The sequence below is a fragment of the Pygocentrus nattereri genome, chromosome 12 (assembly GCF_015220715.1).
Source record: "Pygocentrus nattereri isolate fPygNat1 chromosome 12, fPygNat1.pri, whole genome shotgun sequence".
Taxonomy (NCBI): Eukaryota; Metazoa; Chordata; class Actinopteri; order Characiformes; family Serrasalmidae; genus Pygocentrus; species Pygocentrus nattereri.
The window spans coordinates 11340912-11364902 of NC_051222.1; the positions used below are offsets into that span (position 1 = coordinate 11340912).

General features: G+C 40.2%; 1 protein-coding gene across 2 annotated transcripts in view; it reads right to left on the reverse strand.

Moving 5' to 3' along the window:
• Positions 1 to 10009: 10009 nt before the first annotated feature.
• Positions 10010 to 23991, reverse strand: part of mad1l1 (mitotic arrest deficient 1 like 1) — a 111872-nt gene continuing 97890 nt past the window's right edge. For both annotated transcript variants that reach the window (XM_017717427.2, XM_037543179.1), the window contains exon 18: positions 10010 to 11154. In XM_017717427.2, the coding sequence (XP_017572916.1) occupies positions 10993 to 11154 (162 nt within the window). In that variant the 3' untranslated portion in view covers positions 10010 to 10992. The remainder of the gene's footprint in view (positions 11155 to 23991) is intronic.

Consider the following 23991-nt stretch of genomic DNA (forward strand, 5'->3'; position numbering starts at 1 on the left):
CTGGCCACAAAACTCAGGCACCCAAGCAGACAAAGGCAAACGCATGTCCACATCATCAGTTTAACGCTCACACACACTTCATTTGAGTGACAGGAGTCACACTGCTTAAGATGACCTCTGTCTCTATCGCTCTTATTGCTAAGCCTCTGTGCTTATACTCGAGGGAGCGGTGCTGTCTACATTCTCTAGTTTAAAATGCCAAACTGGGCAGAGAACAGATACCAAAGCACAATGGAGAGATAGAAAGAGAGAGATATCTCCAGTCTCATCTTCAGTACAGTCACGCTGCTCCTGAGGGGGAAAAGCACTGATGCCTTGACACGATGTCCATCGTGTGCTGTCAGTAGGCTATAAGGTGGCAAACTGTTCTCGCCAGTGCCACCCTTGATGGTCCAAAACCGTTGTGTTGTCAGCTGTCATTAGCCCTGGTGCTGTGTTCATCCAACTCAATTTCACTTTGATTTTGTCAAAGGGGCCGTCCAGACGGGTTGACTTTGACAAGACAGCACTTTTAGGCCTTTCTGCACTAGGGAGCAGTTCTCACATTCATTTGCATCATGCCATACCAAACAGGGATGGACTGGGCTCAAAAATTCGCCCTAGACTTTTTCCCAGATCAACCCACCACAATCAGACAGACTCCAGCAATCCTGTCTATATTTTGTTAACTTATGCACTAAAGACTTTGACCTGTACACATTTCTCCATTTCTTGTTGGGTGATGTAATAAACCACAGAAAAGTTACGAACGCAAAAGTGAACTGTATAAAAAACTTATTTCCAAAAGTATTCACTCACCCATTGAAATCATTGAATTCAGGTGTTCCAATCACTCCCAGGGCCACAGGTGTATAAAACCAAGCACTTAGGCAGGCAGACTGCTTCTACAAACATATGTGAAAGAAGGGGTCACTCTCAGTAACTCAGTGAATTCCAGTGTGGTACCGTGATCGGACGCCACCTGTGTAACAAGTCCAGTCGTGAAATTTCTCACTACTAAATATTCCACAGTCAACTGTCAGTGGTATTATAACAAAGTGGATTGGAAACGACAGCAACTCAGCCACGAAGTGGTAGGCTACGTTAAATAACAGAGTGAGGTCAGCGGATGCTGAGGCACATACTGCTCAGAGGTCACCAACTTTCTGCAGAATTAATCACTACAGACCTCCAAACGTCATGTGGCATTCAGATTTGCTCAAGAACAACGTAGAGAGCTTCATGGCCGAGCAGCTGCATCCAAGCCTTACATCACCAAGTGCGATGTGAAGCATCAAATGCAGTGGTGTAAAGTGCTGCCACTGGACTCTAGAGCAGTGGAGATGTGTTCCCTGGAGTGACGAATCACGCTTCTCCATCTGGCAATCCGATGGATGAGTCTGGGTTTGGCAGTTGCCAGGAGAACGGTACTTGTCTGACTGCATTGTGCCAAGTGTAAAGTTTGGGGGGGGGGGGGGGGATTATGGTGTGGGGTTGTTTTTCAGGAGTTGGGCTTTGTGGAAACAGTTTGGGGATGGCCTCTTCCTGTTCCAACATGACTACAACACCAGTGCACAAAGCAAGGTCCATAAAATGATGGATGAGCGAGTTTGGTGTGGAAGAACTTGACTGGCCTGCACCTCAACCTGACAGAACACCTTTGAGATGAATTAGAGACTGTGAGCCAGGCCTTCTCATCCAACATCAGTGTCTGACCTCACAAATGTGCTTCTGGAAGAATGGTCAAAAATTCCCATAAATACACTCCTAAACCTTGTGGAAAGCCTTCCTAGAAGAAACCGCACCTCGGTGAGGACGCCGGAGAGAGAGCCACAAGTGCAAAGCCCAAGCCCCCCAAATGGATGCGAGTCACAAGAGTGGTGGGGGGAGGAGGATGACACTGGTGAGAGGCACCAGAGCAAGGAGCGAGTCCCGAGCTCCGCCACCTGAGCCCCTAGCAAGGCCGCCTCACTACACCTCACGTTGGCTGAATTGCCAGCTGGGGGTGGTAACAAGGAGTTGGAGCGGCAAACTCTTGTTCCCTCTCTTTAAAAAGAGCTGAGAGAGAACAGAGTGAGAGAGGGACAAGCAGCAGCAAGTGACTGTAAGAGCTGAAAAGCTTGGTAGACAGACTGAAAAGGCTAGTTAGCAACAGCCACTGAAAAGTGGCCAGCTTGACGTGGCATTTTGTTTGTTTTTGTGTTCTGTGAATTAAAGTAATGGCTGCTGCAACCCTGAACCCTGCCTCCAGCATCCTCCTTGAGCCTGGGGGGGGCACATGCCGTGGTACAGTGGTGCTGAAGCCCGGGAGGGGACGCCAACACATTGAGGGAGTTTCCACGTCAGAAAAAGAGGCCATCAAGACCCTGGTCCACCTGCACCTGGCCGGCTGATGGGAGCAGCAGGCTGTCTTCCAGGATGTTGAAAAGCACTGGAAGCAGCTTGAGGAGCAGCAGGTGGCAACCTGTCAAATGGTCAGGAGCCTGCTGGTGGAGCGGCAACCTTCGATGTGCATGGGGGCAGGAGCCCCCCTCGTACCGCCCTCAAGCCTCCAGTCCCAGCTCCCAGGAGGACTGAAGCCCTTCTTCCCCATCCTCTTCCTGCTCCGAGGGCGCTCAGAGCATGCCATCTTTCCCTTACCATCCCCGCTCCGAGAGGACTTGGAGCTCGGTTCCTTTCCCCTCCCCTCACTGCCACCAAGGCCCTGCCTGCTGCCAAGGGCGCCTCAGCAGGCCCGCCTACTGCAGTCCAGCCTGCACCCCAGGACGTCACGGCAGGCCTGCCTGCACCCCAAAAAGTCAGAGCAAACCCTGTCTGTGTCGGTGGCTGGCACAGGCTTCCCTGATGTGCCGGCCTCCAAGACTTGCGACCGGCCGTTGAGGGAGTCCGTACCCATGGCTTTGTTCTCCCGCCCTCCCCTCCTGGTGCTGGGTCTTTCCCCAGTGGGGTGCAGCAGCTCAGAATGGGGTTCCCGGGCTGAGTTGGGTGTCGGGGGTATACACTTTGTAGTGTATTCAAGTGAATATAGGTGGACAAGGATTTGCAAATCATCGTATTCTGTTTTTATTTATGTTTTACACAACATCCCAACTTCACTGGAATTGGGGTTGTAGATAAGTCACTGTGAGTGTTAGTCTAATCAAAAGGTTACTAGAAATGGAAAACAGCAGCTGTTCTTTTCTAGCATCTTCACTGAAAGACCACTACAAATGCTAGAGGGTGCTAATATGCTAATATGTCTATCACATGATTCAAATAAAACAAAAGTGTAAAGTGCCTGTGTTAGATACACAACACAAAAAAAAAAAAAAGATACACAACGCCAAAGTTCTGTACATGTTAATCACCACTAACTCCCAGAATCCTGTAGGGATGCTACCACAAAGTAGCATTATTGTGGATGGTGGGTTTTTATCTCATGTTTTGATCAAGTTTTGACACGTATGGCTCAAAATGAAGGCGTAGCTCTAACTGTCATGGTTGGCCACTGGCTAAAGCACTAGCTAGGTACCCAAAGATAACAAAATAAACCTGTCAGTCGCTTGCATTAATAAATTCTGCCTTTAAAGTGACCAGTGTAGCTGCTGGCCCATGAAATTTCCTGATTAGTGGAGCCAGATGTGATCCTGTAATGAGAATACGCAACCCGTGTGCAAGACTATATTTGCTTTCGCCATGTAAACAAACAGCAACGTTGGCCACTTCTACACTCTTAAAATCCCTTACTTTAAAAATGTCCACATAGTTTGTTGCATTTTGCTGGATCTTGTTCAAGTGATTTGATTTATCACTCCCCAGTTGCCAGCCCATCCCTGGTATTATATTACCATTAGCATTATTTCAGTTTAAAATAACTGTCTTTTGGTTTGTAGGTTCAGGCCATATCCAAGCAATGAGGCTGTACAGGCCCAAACATATGAAATATTAAAACTCTTTATTCATTTATTGCTTTTCATTAGCATACGCCATCCTCAGCCCCGACTCATGAATTATAAACCGCTGCAATCATGAAAAACAAAAAGCTTCATTGAAACGTATGAAATGTAATTGAATTTGACATTGAGAGAGAAAGACTAAAATAAATGAAATAAAATTCTGTTTGATGTTTGTAGACATGTTTGCACTCCACAAAGCCACTCTCATTCCTCTACACAAGAAAAGTCTGATTTGGGAATGGGTGCATGAAAACAGATGGGCTACAGCGTGTAACCGTAAACATACAAGATGAATGTTTAAGGCAGGAGAAGCTCAAAGAGTGGAAAATCAAGGTAAGTGTCAGGAATGGATGACTGACTTGGTCAGAGTCATATTAAAGAATGATAAATGCATATTTAGGGATTCCAAAACCTCAGGAACTTCTAGGCCTTCAGCGAAGGGCTAATGGTTTCTGGGAAAAAAATACATATAAAACATACATAATACATAAATCATAATTTAAATCATTTGAACTGCTTTATACTAGATGTTTCATATGTATTATCACAGTCACTGCCACTTTTCTATATTAAGAACTTAAATCTCATGTACATATTGCAAATCTCTTTATCTTCGTTTTAAATTATTAAAGTGTTTATTCTTTTACATAAATGGTTGCAACTGTAACAACTGCAACTCTGATTCTTATTCTGATACATAATACATTTTTAGTTAATTTAGCAATATTTTAGTTCAGTATAGCAGTATAATTATTTTATACATTTTATATATAATTATTATATAGTATTATTTTGATTTACCATGACTGACCAGATCAGTAAGGAAAATTTCACTCTAGGCCTTCTGAAAGTCCTAGATGTGTCAAAGACCATGAATATGAAAAGTAGCTTAACCAAGTTTCAGTTAGCTGTTGTTAAAGGAAAAATGGCAGCTACAGTTCTGTGCCAGGACTATTTTCTGAAAGATTCACTGTTACAAACTCCTCCTTCAACAAACTTCAAATGTTCTGTGTTCAATACAGAATGTCCAAAAAATTATAATGTGCACCACTGTTAGCTTTGCGCCAACATACCATTAGAAATCCCACTAGGACACTAGGAGAAATTAGCATTATCATGGATGAGTTCTGACATTGACCTGATTCAAATACTTAGCTCCAATAGTCAGGGCTTGCCACTGTTGTATATAAATATTCAGTACATTTGCAATTCCACATATAGCCAAAAGTATGTGGACACCTAACCATAACACCTATAACATGTCATCCCAATCCTAAACCATGTGTTTTAAATGGATTTGCAGCTTATTTGTGGCCATTAAGTCAATAGAGCATTTGCGAGGTCAGGCACTGATGTTGGACAAAAAGGCCTGGCTTGCAATCTATATCATCTCATACTGATCCCAAAGTTGTTCTGTGTGGTTGTGGTCAGGGCTCTGGGCCACTGGAGGTATTCCACACCAAACTCGTGAAAGTATGACCTTTTTTGTGCACAGGGGCTCAGGCAGGCTGGAAAAGGAAATGACCTTCCTCAAACTACTGCCACAAAGTTGGGTGCATATGTCTAAAAAGTCTTTGCATGTTGTATCATTAACATTACCCTGTAACTGAGGGGCCCAAACCTTGAAGCCCCAGCCCATTATCCCTCCTCCAGCAAACTTTAATCTATGCATTCCGGTAGGTAGTTATCCTGGCATGCACCAAACCCAGATTCATCCATCAGTTTGCCAAATAATGACCTGTGATCCATCACTCCAGAGAACCTGTATATACTACTCCAGTGGCCGTGCTTTACACCACTCCAGTCGACACTTGGCATTGCGCATAGTGATCTTAGGATAATGTGCAGCTGTGCTTGGCCATGGAAACCTATTTCACAAAGCTCCTGGCGCACAGTTCTTGTGCTGATGTTGCTTTGAGAGGGTGATGCAACAGAGGGTACACTTCACCACTTGGGCCTACTCTGTGAGTTTGCGTGGTCTACTGCTTAATGACCGAGCTTCTGTCACTTCTAGATGCTTCACAATAACAGCACTTATAGTTGTGCAGGGCTGATCTAGCATTTCACAAACTGACTTCTCTGAACTCTTCAGTACGACTCATTCTACTGCCAATGTTTGTTTATGAAGACTGCATGGCTATGTGCTTGATTACACCCGTTAACAGTGAGTGCCTAAAACACCTGAACCCCTAGGGTTGTCCACATACTTCTGGCCATATTGTGTACTTCTGAAATGCTATTCAAAATCAAGTATCTGCAGTGAAAAAATAATATGAATGCATCACTAAAACCAAAACAGCCATTTCAGCATACGATCCCATCACAGCCTGACCGAGAAATCAAACGTAGAGGAGATTTAGAGATGTCTAAATGTAGCCTCGGTTGGTCGCCAGTGCCAGCTTGCGAGTACGTCTGTATCGCGAGTTCATTGGCACTGCCAACAGACATCATGAAATGGCGCCATGCCAGGCTGAAAGCGGGTGGGAACAGCTAAAACACTGACATCGTGTCCTCAGCATGTTCTCCGGCTTATGTGAGGCTCACACACTGGCACTGAACTGAGCGAGCACTATGGAACCACAGGAGAGGGCTAAGGGAGTGAGGACACACACAGCAGAGAAAGGAATTCACACATGGGTAGCATTATCTACTAATTGCTTTGGCACTTGCTATGACAGTGTGGAGCAAAATTAATTTGAGAGCAATCTGACTCATGCTGGATTTCTTGGAATACAAATCGGAATGTGTGCAAGAAAAAAGGAGACAACATCAATCTATTAGTATCTCAGGACATGCTTAAAAGCACTTTAAAATGATTTTGATGTTGAAACTTTTTTTCTTTTAAATCGCACACCTTGTGGCCAAAGAACCAATCTCTGGGGACTACTTAATATTTATCAATATACACCGATCAGGCATAACATTATAACCGACTCCTTGTTTCTCTGCTCATTGTCCATTTTATCAGCTCCACGTACTATATAGGTGCACTTTGTAGGTCTACAATTACAGACCGTAGTCCGTCTGTTTCTCTGCATACTTTGTTAGCCCCTTTTACCCTGTTCTTCAGTGGTCAGGACACCCATGGACCCTCATAGAGCACTATTTGGGTGGTGATGCACTGGTCTGAGTGGATCAGATACACCACTGCTGCTGGAGTTTTTAAACACCTCAGTGTCATTACTGGACTGAGAATAGTCCACCAACCAAAAATATCCAGCCAACATGAAGGACTAGAGGATGACCAACATAAACAGTGCAGCAGCAGATGAGCTATCGTCTCTGACTTTACATCTACAAGATGGACTGACAAGGTAGGAGTACCTAATAGAGTGGACAGAGCTGATAAAATCAACAATGGGCATAGAAACAAGGAGGTGGTCTTAATAACATGCCTGATCGTTGTATGTTTACTTTCAAACTCAAATCTAGACATCTACTATCTCCCAGATATCTAACCCATACATAGACAGAACTGATATCTGGTTGTCAAAGTGCTCATGTGTTCACTGATGTGTACATTCAGCCATAAATGAATACAGCAGTAAACCGAGAAGAGACAGAATGAAGGAAAAACAAAGGAAGATGGTCACAGTAGAAACCTGATTAGATTAACTGAGAGTAAAACATGCACATGTATGCAATTAAGATGCTGATGAGATTATAAATGGATTTAATGGGAGTGAAATAATAAATGGAGGAATGATCAAACTGTTGTGTGATGTTAGATAAGAGACATTTCCTCTAACGGAGATTAGTGTCTCCCACTTTGTCATGCTTATTTTCTTCTAGTTTTCCAGTTGAGGAGTGAATGGTTCTCTTTACTATAGTAAAGGTCAATGAGTATAGTACGGATGCACTGATTTCAGATAGTAACTTTAGAGTGGTGAAGATGGGGAAGCTGGAATTCGGCAGCCCAGACAGAGGAGGTGATGTGGAGGTAATCGTGGATAGTATTTAAGGAAGCAAATGTCAGAATTGGCGGAGCCATTTGATGAATTTTTTCTGTGTAAAGCATTTTCTGTGGAGGATTTTATATTTATTGAACTGACAATTAGTTCATCACCATCAACATCCTCGTTAACCACTTCAGATAAGGTTATGGTAGCAGCTGGGAGAGCAAAGAATCCCAGACATCCCTGTCCCCCACATCTTCCTTTAGCTCATTCTGGGGGACCCTGAGCTGCTCACAGGCAAACTTGGAGATATAATCCTTCGAGTGGGTCCTCGGACAACCCTGGGTCTCGTCCCAGTTGGCCGTGCCTGGTAAATTTCTACTGGGAGGCATAGGGGGCCATACTGATCAGATGCCTGAACCACCTCAACTGGCTCTTCTCAATGTGGACGAGTAGAGGCTTTACTCTGAACTCCTCCGTCAAGCAGAGTGAAGCCCACCACACTCATTTCTGCTGCTTTTATTCATGACCTCGTTCTTTCTGTCATTATCAAAAGCTCACAACCACAGGTGAGGGTTGGGATGTAGACTGACCGGTAAACAGAGCTTCACTTTATGGCTTACCTCCCTCTTCACCATTATAATCCGGTACAGTGACCGCATTACTGCTGCCGCCTGTCCCAGCCTGCGGTCGATCTCACCATTCCTCTTCCCATCACTCGTGAACAAGACCCAGCGATACTTAAACTCCTCCACTTGGGGCAGGTCCTCCCTGCTTACCTAGAGTGGGCATGACATCCAATGTAGGTGAATAGTTAAAATATTAAAATAAAATATTGTGAGGGACTTTGAGTGGTACTTTTGAAGATTTCTTCTGCCAAGCAAGGTGGTTCTAAATCATTTTGTTTCATATTTATTCTATGAATGATGGCAGATTTAAGTTGTAGGTACTGGAGAAACAAACTGGAGTGATAAAGACTGTTTTGTAAAATGTCTTGAAGACATAAGATGCCTTTGTCTTTCCATTTGCTGTGCTGTGGCTATTGCTGGGGTTATAAAGCAGCTGTGAAGCTTAATGGAGGGACCAATGAAATATAAATTAGAGGTTTGTATTTCTTTATGCTGTGATTGATCAGTTTCAATCCATTGATTTACGTCATGCTGTACTGATCTGAGGACAGTTCCAACAAATCATTCCATATCAAACTGGTTCAAAAACTTCAAGAGAATCCCACAGCTGTACACATATAAAATATTTTAATTAAATCAAAAAAGTTTAATTTCAGAATTGAAGTGATTTTCAGACATCAGAACACATTTACTTCAAAACAGGGATGCAGTCTCAGTTCCTGCTCTGAAAAGCATGGGCAGGGCTAAAACAAGGCTCCTCCTATGGACTAAAACTTTGTGTTTCCGTAGTGACAAAGACATGAGGCAGTATTTTCTAACTAAAGTTTTCACTAAAACAAGTATTATTTATTTTTAATTTAAGAATTGTACTATAATGCAGGGGTGTTTGGGACTGACACCTCCCAATAAAAAGCACCTTATAAATGATGATTCTCCATGTATTTAACTTATTACTCTCTCAATTAATACTTTGGGTTTAAATAGATCATAATATGAGGTCTGAATACTTGATGCTTTTTTTTTTTTAACCGTGGGACAGCATATAAGAATAATTAAAAGGAAAGTCTATATTAGTACAGCAAAGTGTGAAAAGGGTATAATGGAAAGTTTACGTGAGTGAAAATGTTGGGAATGCTCATGAGTAAATGTGTTGAAGCAGAACTGAAATAATAAAAACTGTCATTATTCATTGCTATCATTGCTGTTATGCAATATCATTGCCAGTGTTATCCTGTCAGCTTCCATTTGGCACTTTGGGAGGTGACAGGCTGGGCTTGGTCCATTTCAAACAGCATTTGTTGAGTCAGTTTTGTACTCAAAACTGGACGACATGAAAGAAAACTCTCGGACTGTATTCAGGTTCAGATCAGAATTTTAGGTCTGATTAAAGGTCTGATGCTCATCTAAAGTAAAGTGCTTCAATTAAAAATACCGCATCTTAAAGCGTAGTGGTTTTTAAAGAAAAACATTGAAAAAAATGTCATTTCTGAAGAGGTTCTTAAGAAGGCTGTTCTTCTAGGGGGAAACTTTTATAGAGAGAAACCTGTTAAACCATTCTGAAGAATGCACATTTAGAGACAATACAGAATGCATTTTTATTGCATCTTTATTTTTCAATAACAATACCTTGGGGGTTTCATTTTACTTTAGGTGACCCTTGTATGTATAGTTCTTTAACATAAGAGTGAGAAATATGGGTGAAAATATGGGTACATTTTATGGTACATAAAAATATTTCCAAGTGATGTCCCAAGTATTCAGTATTAAAAAAAAAAAAAAAAGGCAAAACAAAAGGACCAAGAAAACAAAAAGTAGTAAATCTTAACCTATGGCACGTACTGTGAAGAGACTAAAACAGAGCACATTTTAATTTCATTCCAATTTCTTTTCTTAAAAATACGCATTGAAATGACAAACAGCTACACTTCTGCAGGCCTTTTCACAGTATAAACTGCCTGTGCCAGGGTGTGTTGTGTGTCATGTGCAGGTGTCTTGTTTATTTTCTCAGTGAAAATTAGTTCCTCTATCTAGAACAAACTCAAATTCTGCTAATTTTAGTACATAACAAATTTAACATATTGGAAAAAAAATAAATACTAAATTTGTGATAACTTTTAAACAGGCCACATTTTATGGTTCTTTTTTCTCTCCAACTTGTTAAATTCAGAAAATAAACAGTAATCGTACAATAAAAATGTGCTGAAGTGTGTTCTCTGTAGAGGATGTGTAACTTTTGCATGTGATTGTATAGTGGCTAGAAAACGACAGACATCTAAATGAAGCTAAATCAATGCTTGACTGAGTCTGTCTACAGAAGAAAATATGCAATATATAAATATATTCTTACTGTATGATGGCATATCTGGCTCAAAAAGGGAAGTACTGAGCTTTGTACATTCAGCATTCAGCAAAACAGAGGATGCGTATTTGCAGAAAAAAAAAGTATGGTCTCTTCACACGTCTATGCAACCTTAATTGAGGTGGTGATGTACCGTCTGTGCCTAGCTGTACACCTGCCTGTCGGTCTATTTTGATCACAGGATCACGGGAAGGTTAAACCACAGTTTGACGGCTAAACAGGTCAAGTGTGATGGCGCTGAGGAAAACTGGAATGCTCTTCTGATGGAACAGATGCAAATCCACCAACTCTGTCAACGTGCGGGAGAAATCAGTCTCAAGCAGCTGCATATTTCCACTGCCTACTGGACCACTGGCCTAGAGAGGAGGGGTGGGAGAGAGGGAGAGAGGGAGAGAGAGAGAGAGAGAGAGAGAGAGAGGGAGGGAGGGAGGGAGGGAGAGAGAGAGAGAGGGAGAGAGAGAGAGAGAGAGAGAGAGAGAGAGATGGGTCATATTTTCAATGTGTGATTAAGCATTGCAAGATATTCGGCATTTCACCCTCTACAGAGCATAATGACATCAAAACATTCAGGGAATCTGGAAAACCACACAACTCAATGGCTGTAATTCCAGTGATCCCTCAGATGTGGCACTGCATTATTAAACACCAGCATGCTTCTGTGATTGATATCATCAGACCACCCTGGTTGTTACCAGTGTAAAGTTTAAAAGCCAGACTCTGCCAATGTAAAATATTTGGTGATTCTGTATAATCTGTGGAAGGCTTGTTTATCTGAAAACAGTTGGTTTTATATTATCTATATTATTAGAAACATTTATTTCAAACTTCTGGTTTAAATTGGGGTTTACTGTGTGCTTCATACTGATTTATATTAGTGACTAGTGCAGCCAAAGCTGATTCATCAGCTTCGCTGAAATCACAGCTCATTTTGATGAGGTTCCTGAATCAAACGCAATGTAACTGGTAGTTAATTCCACTCAAATCTCAACAAAAAGTTTTGACACATCAAAAGTTCTGCGTCCTTCAGAAATCCTACTAATACCTGCCACTGTGTTTGATGACATGTTGCTTTGCTTTCTCTTTTCTTGCCTAAATCACATTCAAAGAAAAGGTCAAATTAGTTTTTTTCCTCCTCATCAGAGAGGGACTTATTCAAATTGTGACCTTATCAATGTTTGTTTGCATATTCCCCACCTCAAAAACGTGCTATGAACAGTATTTGACCTTTTACTTAACATCAGGTTTTCACTGACAGTGAAATCATCCTCCACAAGTGGACAGAAGTGACTAAACGCCTGCGAGCCAAATATGTGAAATGTTGACAGAAAAAGATTAAAGAACTAATTAAAGCGCAGATGAGGTCTATGCAACGGTGTCTAAGCTCAAACTTTCACTGATCTGTCTAAGTGCTATCCTTCATTTATAAGCAATACTAAGTAAAGTAGGTAATATTTACCAATATGTTATACAATAAAATAATTTTTATGTTTCGTGTAGAGAAATCTTATTTGGTGGTTGCCAACACAGTGAACAGCTATTGTGAATAAGTTTAAGTGTCTTACTGTAAAGAAAACATTAAGAATTTAAAAAGGTTTTTTTTTACATTTTTTTTTTATGAGATATAATGACCAGATGGTGGTGGTGCTTCAACTGTGCCATCTAACCAACCAAATTGATTATAATGATATTCAATAATGTGTATATTATGTTTTTGGCCAAAATAAATTTCTCAACAAACAAATTTAAAAAATAACCATAAATAAATACAGTTGTATGCCAAAGTTGGTCAACCCTAGTTAAATTATGTTTTGTTGGTTTGCTGAGTAAAGCACATAGCACATCCCTATACAGGGAAGTCCTTATCCATAACATGGCTTGGACTCAGCACAGCAAACAGAATGTTTGGGGGGGGGGGGGGGGGGGGCTTAATAGTCTTATCCAGTGAATTGGCTGGACTCCAGGGCCCAATCCCATTTCTTCTTTCTACCGCTACCCCTTATTTTTAAGTGCTACGCTGATACCTTGGAATGGAGTTACAAGATGTTGAGGTTGAAATCTTGCTCTATGAAATAGGACAATTCTCAAATTAAAAAAAAAAAAAAAAAAAAGGCAATCCGTAGGCAACCAAGCCCGACTTCAGTGATGGTAGAGAAGGGAAAAGTTCAGCTCCTCACTGCTGGGCTTTAGTTACTTTTAGGGAATCAAATGCCTTCAAAGAGGGACAATTATTTATCACTAATTCTTTGGTGATTCGAAGCTGAAGTCAGAAATTCACCAGCTTCTTGTTCGAATTTTCCCATTCCACCTTAAATAGTGTAGATGTAACATTATGGCGCTTTAGATGTCAGAACTGCTGGACTATTTAAGGTGGAATGGGAAAGTTAGCTAGCTAGCTACCAAGATATTAGCATGCTATTAGCCATTTTTTTGTGTGTTATGAAGAAAATGACCATAATAAATTGAACTGACATTAAACTAAGATAATACAATGTTATCTTATTTTTTTCTGCCATCTTGCTGTTTTTTTTTTCTTTTCTTTCTTTCAGTGCACTCTGTTTGGATTGTGCCTCTGAAAAACCTCCATTTGGAATGTCATGTAGCCCTCACACTTCGCCCTACTAGTTGCAAGGGGTGAAATGGGATTGGGTCCAAATATACTTGCTTGTCTTCTTTGCCGTCCAAAATGCTCTCAAAATTCTTCGCCAACACCAAAGTTCAAAGGCCCTCATTAGATTTACATGCCCTCAAATTTTGCTAATAGCCAAGAGAGTCTGTGGGTTTATTTTCCTTAAGAATGTCTGAAGTCTGTCAATTCTGGTGTGCAGCATAAAATTTATATTTATTTCCAACAATTTCTCTACAATTTCTGCATAATTATATGCTTAATATGTAAACAAAGTCATAGAGAATGTTTTGTTCAACAGTGGTTTCAGTTCGTACGCTGCTTTCTAAACTGTAATTGGTCAACTGGGGGCTTAATAGCAGTGCTTACTTATATTCAGGGCTCTTTTTAAATATATATGAAGCATTATCCCAACTTCACAGAGTCAGATTTTTTATACAGTGGCAGTGATAGAAATAATGACATGAAAAGATTATGAGGCCTGAGAGCTTTTTGAAAAGGTTCCTGGTCTCAAATGTATTTTTTTTATTCATTAATGGTAGAGAGGTACATGGAGGGGGAAAAGTAACCCAAAGATCTTAAATAGTAAATAAAATGGCTATACATGTGTTCCTATCATCACCACCACTGTAAAGGAATCCGAGGTGCAAGTTCCACTACAATGCACCATTTCACATTAAGCCATGATGAAAGGCTTTTGTCTTCACCCCAACGACTGTATTATTTCTCCTTAAATAGAAAAACACAATAGACATACTATTTAATCAAATTTCTTCTCTGAGTTTGCAGCTTCTGAAGCTCAAAAAAAAAAACAGACTGAGAAGCTTTCATTGTACTGTCTGCTGGTTGGAGGTGTGAGAAGAGCTGTAATTGGCTGATAAATTAGTTCTGTCTACTGATTAAGCGAACTTGTAATTAGCCAACTGCTCTGTGCTGATAGCGCCACGCTTAACGCATCAGAGACAGGGAGAACAAAACTGACACACAAACTGGTACAATAAGACAGAAATAAATGCCTATAAACATCCCTGCAACATCCTACTGTTTGAACACATGAGGCAGCTCACGATGAACCAGGCAAATTCAAAGATGTTCTTTAAACTTTCTTAGAATAATTTAAAAACACTGATACTTGTTTCGGACTACAGTCTGTAATTGTACAACTACAAAGTGAACCTATATAGTAAGTGGAGCTGATAAAATGGCACATTTTATTTTTCTGTTTCAAAACATTTTGTGCAAATGTACAACTGTGTACACTTGCCTTTAAGCTAAACAGCTGGACCTTAAAACCAGTGTACCACATTTGAGGGTATATTTTCATTCATTGTCACTTTAGGAATAAAAAATAATTTTCTGACAGTAACTCCAAAATGATCTAGATGTAGGCATACTGATTTATATGTATAAAAAAGGCAAAAAGGCCCGGGTGCTTGGAAAAAAAAAAAAACATGATATTTTCTAGGGGGAAAAAATGTCTATACACATACACACATAGTACACACTAGTAGCTATGAGTGGTATGTGGGAGTTCAAAGCCTTTTGCATGAAAATGCAATATAAAGTAGTCTGTGATTCACTTGGTAAATTAGTGTTATGTATGATAAACATTTCACCAAATAAAGTACCAAATTGGTAGTTGGGTCTTCCAATGTAACAATATTTTACACATTCAGAAGTTTTGGGCTCTTCAGTGCACAACAAATGTTTAGACTTTATATTATACAGACGTTAAATCACATGTGTCAAACTCGTGGCCCACCGTGTCATTTGATGTGGCCTGCAAGAGCTTAAAAGATCTGATTGACTGCAATCTAGTGGCTTAATGTCGTCGCTTCACGGGTAACATAATCGGCATGAATTGTGGGAAATGGAGTTTATGGTCAATGCACGCTTTTAGACTTAATTATTAATTATTCCGCCACTAATTCTAGAGCGTGCACTGACCTTAAACTACATTTCCCACAATTCATGCTGATTAGGTTACCTGTGAAGCGACGGCATTAAGCCACTACATTACAGTGTATACTCCATCCATCCATCCATCCATTATCTTCCGCTTGTCCGGGGTATACTCTTCGATGTGATTTTTTTCAACATGTGGAATTAAGAAATAGCTACAAATATTGATCCCAAAATGTCCAGGAAAAGAAAAATTGATGCAGATAGAAGACAGTTTCAAGAGAGATGGGAAGGCGAATACATGTTTGTGCTTCAAGGAGAAAAACCGGTATGTCTTTTGTGTTATGAGGCAGTGGCAGTTGTCAAGAAGTACAATTTACGTCGGCACTTTGATACCAAACACGGAGCTAAGTATGCCAAAGTTAGCCTTCAAGAAAAGCAACAAACTGTACAAGAATTAAAAGGCAAACCTGCGATTGCAGCAGAATATGTTCACAAGAGCTACGGCCCAAAACGACGCAGCTGTGAAAGCTAGCTTTATTGTAGCTGAAGAAAACGCTTGCACGTCTTTTTCAGAGGGTGCATTTTTGAAGCAGTGTATGCTGAAGGTCTGTGAGCAGGTGTGTCCCGACCAGATACAGACATTTAAAAATATCAGTTCATCAAGAAACACCATCGCAGACCGAATTAAGGAACTCGCAGGAAACTTGGCAACACAGCTGGCCGCAGACACGCGCAACTACATAACCTTTTCATTAGCGCTTGATGAAAGCACAGACAGCACGGATACAGTGCAGCTATCCATTTTCATTAGAGGCGTGAAGTCGGACCTCTCTATCACTGAGGAGCTGTTGGATATAGCTGCCATGCATGGGACCCCAACGGGATGGGACATTTTTGATGCGGTGGAGAAGTCCTTAAGTAAAAATGCACTGCCCTGGAAAAAATTGGTTGGATTAACCACAGACGGTGCACCTGCAACGTGTGGAGGAAAATCGGGCTTGGTTGGACTAATGAAAGAGAAAATGCAGAAAAGTAACTGTACATTTGGTTACATTTAGTTACATCTGGCCCTTTGAGGGCAACCATTATGCTGATGTGGCTCTCTGTGAAAATGAGTTTGACACCCCTGCTTTAAATTATGATATCATGAAATTAAGGAGGGTAAGGAGTAAGGAGGGTAAATACTGTGCTGGACCTCTAACACTGCTAAATTTGTGAGTTCTGATGAGACTAGATTTGCAACACATGGTATTACTTCACATTCTATTTAGATCACAATTCTCCAACCTCTGCTTCATTTGGTTCATTAAGAAATGGCACAGTTCATGACACAGTTTGATAGAATTAACGTCAGCTTTTTCCAGACCCTGCTTGTTTCAGAAAGACAAAGCCAAGCCACATTTTGCATGTTACAGTGTGGATTCATAGTATGAGTGTATTAAAAAAGTGTGGCACATTATGAAGCACAACATAAAACAATGGGCACCTGAAACGCTACATCAAGCAAGAACAGGAGAAACCAAAAAAGAACTTTGTTCCTTAGTGTCTAAGGGATCACTGAACGTTGTTAAAAAGAAAAGTGATGTAACAGTGGTAAACATGCCTTTGTCCCAACTTTTTAGGAAATTGTTGCAGGCATCAAATTTTGAATATTTGGAATTTTATACAAAAAAATAAAACAAGGTTTGTTAGCTGAAACAGTAAATATTGTGCTTTTATACTGTTTGTAATTGAATACAGGTTAAAAAAAAGATTTGCAAATCATTGTCTGTTTTTATTAAAACATTTTCCCACTGTCTAATTTTCTGTAAATAACTAAAATTGAGTTTTTTTTTCTTTTTTTACATTGGTTAAGGTAGGGGTTGACAACCCAAATGTTAAGAGCTATTTTGTCCTTTCAACAAAAATCTAGCCACCTTGAGAGCCACAACATTTTATATCCATTGTACCATCTTGTTTGTAAATATGTCTCAGTGTGTGCTGATGTGCTAATATAGGTTAAAAATATTAACAAAAATGCAGACTGACTTTGCTTTGCTTTAAGCTTTGGTCAGCTATAGCTACTTTTCATGCATCTCTGGCAGGAAACTTTTCTGCAAAGGTAGAATAGTTTCTTGTAAAATGTCTCTCAACGTAAGAGGCTGAAGTCAGCTTCTCATTCGCCAGCTTCTTGTTTGAATTTTTCCGTTGCCCTTTAAATGATGCAGCAGTTACATTCTGGTGCCTTGGGTACCATTTAAGGTGGAAGGGAAAAATTCAAAACAAGAAACTGGTAAATGAAAAGTGACTTCAGCCTCTTAAAAAGTTGAATGTTGAGAGACATTTTACAAAAAACTAGTTCACTTTTGCAGAAAGGTTTCCTGACAGAGATGCGAGAAAAGCAGCTATTGCTGAGCTAAGGGAGAGTGAAGTCTACATTTTCGTTAATACACTGCTCAGAAAAATAAAGGGAACACTCAAATAACACATCCTAGATCTGAACGAATTAAATATTCTCACTGAATACTTTGTTCTGTGCAAAGTAGAAAGTGCTGACAACAAAATGACACAAAAATTATCAATGGAAATCAAATTTATTAACCAATGGAGGCCTGGATTTGGAGTCACACACAAAATTATCTGCCAACTCCTGGACAGTCTGTGGTGCAACGTGGCGTTGGTGGATGGAGCGAGACATGATGTTCCAGATGTGCTCAATCGGATTCAGGTCTGGGGAACGGGCGGGCCAGTCCATAGCTTCAAAGCCTTCATCTTGCAGGAACTGCTGACACACTCCAGCCACATGAGGTCTAGCATTGTCCTGCATTAGGAGGAACCCAGGGCCAACCGCACCAGCATATGGTCTCACAAGGGGTCTGAGGATCTCATCTTGGTACTTAATGGCAGTCAGGCTACCTCTGGCGAGCACATGGAGGGCTGTGCGGCCCTCCAAAGAAATGCCACCCCACACCATTACTGACCCACTGCCAAACCGGTCATGCTGAAGGATGTTGCAGGCAGCAGATCGCTCTCCACGGTGTCTCCAGACTGTGTCACGTCTGTCACATGTGCTCAGCGTGAACCTGCTTTCATCTGTGAAGAGCACAGGGCTCTTCTTCTAACCGTTTGTGCAGACACATGCACATTAGTGGTCTGCTGGAGGTCATTTTGCAGGGCTCTGGCAGTGCTCCTCCTGTTCCTCCTTGCACGAAGGCGGAGGTAGCGGTCCTGCTGCTGGGTTGTTGCCCTCCTATGGCCTGCTGCACGTCTCCTGGTGTACTGGCCTGTCTCCTGGTAGCGCCTCCAGGCTTTGGACACTACGCTGACAGACACAGCAAACCTTCTTGCCACAGCTCTCATTTATGTGCCATCCTGGATGAGCTGCACTACCTGAGCCACTTGTGTGGGTTGTAGAGTCCATCTCATGCTACCACGAGTATGAAAGCACCACTAACATTCAAAAGTGACCAAAACATCAGCCAGAAAACAGAAAGGTACTGAGAAGTGGTCTGTGGTCCCCACCTGCAGAACCACTCCTTTATTGAGTGTGTCTTGCTAATTGCCAATAATTTCCACCTGTTGTCTATTCCATTTGCACACCAGCTGTGAAACTGATTGTCAGTGTTGCATCCTAAGTGCACAGTTTGATTTCACAGAAGTTTGATTTACTTGGAGTTATATTGTGTTGTTTAAGTGTTCCCTTTATTTTTTTGAGCAGTGTACAATGTTATCATGTTTTTTTCAGCCATCTTGTTGTTTTTTTCTTTTTTTTTTTCTTTCTTTCTTTCATAGCACTCTGTTTGGATTGTGCCTCTGAAAAACCTAGGCTAGTACATTAGTTCATACTGAGACATATTTAGAGACAAGACTGTAAAAGGGACATAAAATTTTGTGGCTCTCAAGTGACAAGATTTGTGACTTTTTAGTGTGCGACAGTTTCTCATTGCAGTTTGTTAACTAATAGCTACTCGAGATTTTTGTGTGCATTTCTATATGACCAGCAGTCTGCGCGTGGATCTTCAGGTTCAAAAGTTGGTGAATTAGCAGTTACAGGCTACATTAAATAGAGTGTTTAAGACCATTTATTCCTAAAACTGCATTAGAACAATCAGCAGAGCTTTGATTTCAAATGAGAATTATTTCATTTTTACATATAAATCTAGTTCTGCTGTGGAGCCGCAACAGGGCAGTAAAAGAGCTGCAGGTTGCCGATCCCAGTGAACATCCTGGACACTATGAATGCGAACGTTAAACTACACTAAAGTCCAGTGGATTTTAGGTTTGCACTGTCGTTTAACAAAACTCCCACTTACTGCTGTCTTCAGTTTGAGCCCTATTTAAAGCCCCTATAACTCGGTACCCAGCAGAGAAAGATATGATGAACTTGACACATCTGATCCATTACAATCACCACCGGAGCAAGTCAGCGTGTATACAGTACAATAGCTGTTATTAAAGCTGCATGAAGTCTGCTGGAAAGCATTAGCAGTAATTGGGTAGTGCAAAGGGGTTTGACTCCACATTTAACGTTTATATTGAGCAGTTTTTGATCATTTCGCATGTCTTTTCCCTCTGGAAATGCATATGAAACTAAGAAAACATTGAGTTGTCCAGATTGATAATCTCAATATTGTAATTATTATAATGAAAATGAATTCCAACATCACAGGCCCAATTTTCTAATAATCAAACCAAAACTGACTCAATATGCTTGAAAAACTGCTCATGTCAGATGTGTTGCAATTGTTATTCACACAGAAATACAAAATATGCATAAAGCATAATATTCCTTTACCTCATTAGCTTGAAACCAATCAAAAGCATATCATGTTCCAGTTCAGTTAGTGAAAAATAAAAGCCCTTGTGCCTTCCTGTCTCATTAGAGAATCCATGTGGCATGAAGAGAATGCTCTGCTAACACTTTCCAGATCCAGTTATGGGACTGAAAAGAGGACAGCTTTTTTAACAGGTGTATTTTTTTTCTCTCTTTCTTTCGTTTTTTTTTTTTTTTTTTTTTAATAAAAGGGATTCTAAAAATGTAATTGAATAATCAGAAATATGCAAATGCAAAACAAAAACGCTTCCATTTAAATGCAGATTTTGACATTTTGGCTTGGAGGGAAAAAAACAACAGTAAAACCATTATTTAAAAAAGGGTGTCTGCATCATTTTTTCCCCATTCTAGTTGCACAGAGGTGGCAGACATGAGCATCAGGCCTCAGGTTGGGCATACGCTGTTTTGAACTTTATGGCATCTGGACTTCTCTGCTTCTCTTTTGAATACCACAGCTTTTTAAAGCCTGTTCTAAAAAGGTTTGGACCATTGAAAAAATGGAAACAAAAACACAGCTATGATTGTTTTTTATTTTATAGTTTTTCTGTGTATATATGTTTATTCCAAATTTAATGACTGGAACATGTTTCAAAAAAGCTGGGATGTCTACCACTATTTTTCATCATCTTACCTTTTAACAGCGTTCAGTAATCATGTGGGAATTGAGGACACCAATTGTTGTAGTTGTGAAAGTGGAATAGTGGAACAGTCATTGCATATTGCACTTCATGTACCATGTGGTTTTAGACAGAGACAGGTCTGGACTGCACTCACTTACTACCAAAGCCACATTATTGTAATGTGCTGAATCTGGCTTGGCATCGTCTTGCTGAAACAAGCATGGACTTCCCTGAAAAAGACGTCGTCTAGATGGCAGCATATGTTGCTACAAAATGCGCCTGCAGCCCTCAGCATTATAAGGGGCCTTCATAGATGTGCAAAATTCCTATGCCAGCTACAAACTCTGTTCCCAGGTATTCCCAAGCCCATGTATCAATAACCATGTGGTTAAACTTTCTGGAACTTACAACCCTTCATTCCTTACAAATGTGCACTGAGAAATGCTGTTCTTGTACTGTTCAACTATTTGCTCATGCATTTGTTTACAAAAAGGTGAGAAAACAGCGACTGAGCCTTTTGTGGATACTTCATTTATACCCAAGTCATGGTATCATCACCTGTGGATAGTTCTGAAAGAAGAATAATGCATTTTGAATACAGGTATTTTAACAAAGCCAAGCTTGCAGCAGTTGCTATGGAAGAGTACGCTTTCAAGCAAAGTATGTACAGGACAATTAATGGAGAAGACGAGCCCTGTTCACACTGCAGAAAATCTGGAATTACATCTAGCTTTTACGAGCTTTCTTGTGAAGAACTCATTCAAATCTGGTATTAATGACTCAATCAAGATAAATGTGACTGCATATAAATGGGTTTTGGCATTGACTATTTAAATGTTGTATTAAATAATGCAATTAACTAACAGCCCAGCATCCATATTACAGCAAGTGAAGAAAACCAAGTGAAAAAAACTGCACGTACAATAAACTTTCATTTCACATGTGTGCAGCACTGCTCTCAAGGTAACCTTCCATACAAAGAACCATGATATGAAGCAGGTGTTGAGACAATCTTTGAATCTGTATAATGATTATTTTAAGCCTCTACTGGCACACTGTTTTAGCGCCAGTGATATGCCATGGAATAAATATTCATCGATACAAAAGGCCTTACAAGAAAACTCTCTCCTCAAGACACAGCGACGCACACACACAATCCTCTTCATACTTTGCTATGACGGCTGACATATGCTTTGCTGAACGGAGAGTGTGCGAGAGGGAATACAAGAAGCAAAGGACAGAAATGTCATCAAGTATTACACTCAAGCTCTCTGAAGGAAGCCTCGCTCTCTATGATGCGACTGATGTGCCAGACAGACTATGTCTTCTCGTTTCTCATTCAGGCATTTGTTTTCAGTGGACTCGGGCTGCAGTCTGCCTTGGCAGTAGTCTGTGGAGATTACATCAAAGATCTACCCATTTGAAACCGCACTACTCGTCAGTCAAAACACATATGAACACAGCCGTGATCGGATGAATGACCTCAAATTAAGACTGATATTTTTCTCCCACGGTTTAGTTCCAGCAAAGGCCTCAACCGTTAAGTATAAACTCCAAGGTATCAAAATATGTGTAGACAGTTTCCATCACATATATTTAATTTTCAGTCAAGGCAGCCATAAAATTCTTAATTAGTCAGTGTCAGAAAAAAGCCTCAACAAATAAATACATCGTTTTTTCACTATTAACTATATTCATCATTTATCCTCATTAATTGCTTTCATTTTTTCAGAGATTATGTGCATGTACATGTTTCCACACCTGCAAAGTTCAGTCCTAGAAATTAGTCGTCTTGTCTGCTTTTCTTTATTTTCCATTTTCTCTGTCGTTTAATAGTTTGGTTGAACTTTGAAAACTTATAACTAAAATACTATGATGTTTTGAATGGAAATTATATTAATGACACATTGTCTCTTGTTTTTGCACATTACTGTATATTACATCTATTCACCAGCGCTGTTATATGGAATATCCTTCTAATACTGAACGACTGTTTGCTGTCAGAAAAACCTTAATTCTTTATGGCATGGAGTCAAAAAGGTGCTAGAAACATTTCTGGGCTTTCAGTGGAACTGATGTTTATAAGCCCATATTCAAACATTAACATCTAAACTAAATACACCTTTCAGAATATGAAATGTTTCATTGTTTGACCAGCATTTCTAATGAGACAAAGAAGACAACAACATTTTATATGAAATACCCTTCTAATACTGAGCAAGGCTCACCCTACTTGCACTCAGAATGGCCTGAATTATTTGTGCCATGGATTCAACAAAGTGCTGGAAACATTCCTTTTAGATACAGGTCCAAGTTGACATGATTGCATCACATAATTGCTATAGATTTTTCATGCCAGGAGTCTCATGATTGGTCCCATCCCAAAAGATGTTCTACTGAATTCACACTTAGTGGCTGTGGAGGCCACTGAAGTACACTAAACTCACTGTCATGTTCATGGAACCGCTTTGAGATTAGAAGATGGGTCAATTGTGGCCATAAAGTGATGCACAAGCAGTGGCATTCTAGGTATGCTTGAATAGTATTAAGGGGTCCATTGTGTGCCAATAAAAAACATTCCCACACCATATACCAACCAATCAACTTCTTAGCCCTGAAAAGTCCATATAAGTCACAGCTGGATGTTATGGTTTACAGTTGGGCTACTGTTCCAGGCTGAAGCTTATGACTACCTGAACAGACAAGGTTTCAAGGTTTGTTTGTACATTTAAAACTGTTCAACAGAAATTGTTCAACACTATAAATACAGTTTCCTTAAGCTATTCATAAATGATGAATTGGAGAGCTTGTGTTGTGCTTTTAACTGAACCGGTGTTTACACGCCAAAAAATGGTTAAGTAAAAGCTTTTCAAATTTTTGTGTCAGAAAAAGCAGAAAACATTCAACAACTAAACATATACAATTATAAATAGTACTTAATATGTCAACTCTTTCAGTACTTAATATGTCCACAATTTATACATTTAATACATTTTTATCTTATTATTACAATTTTCATTCTTTTCAAAGCAACTTGCTTTCAGTTTTCCAAAGAGATGTGTAGAGATACCTCAGAAGTTCAGTCTTAGAAGCTGGTTACATTTTCTCATATTGCAATTTTTTTTTAATATACTGTACATTGTTTTGTGGTTTTGGAAACTCCCGTTTTATCCACTTAGACCTCTCCCTTACTTATGCAAGTGATTAAACTTATCTCCTCAGAAATACCTCC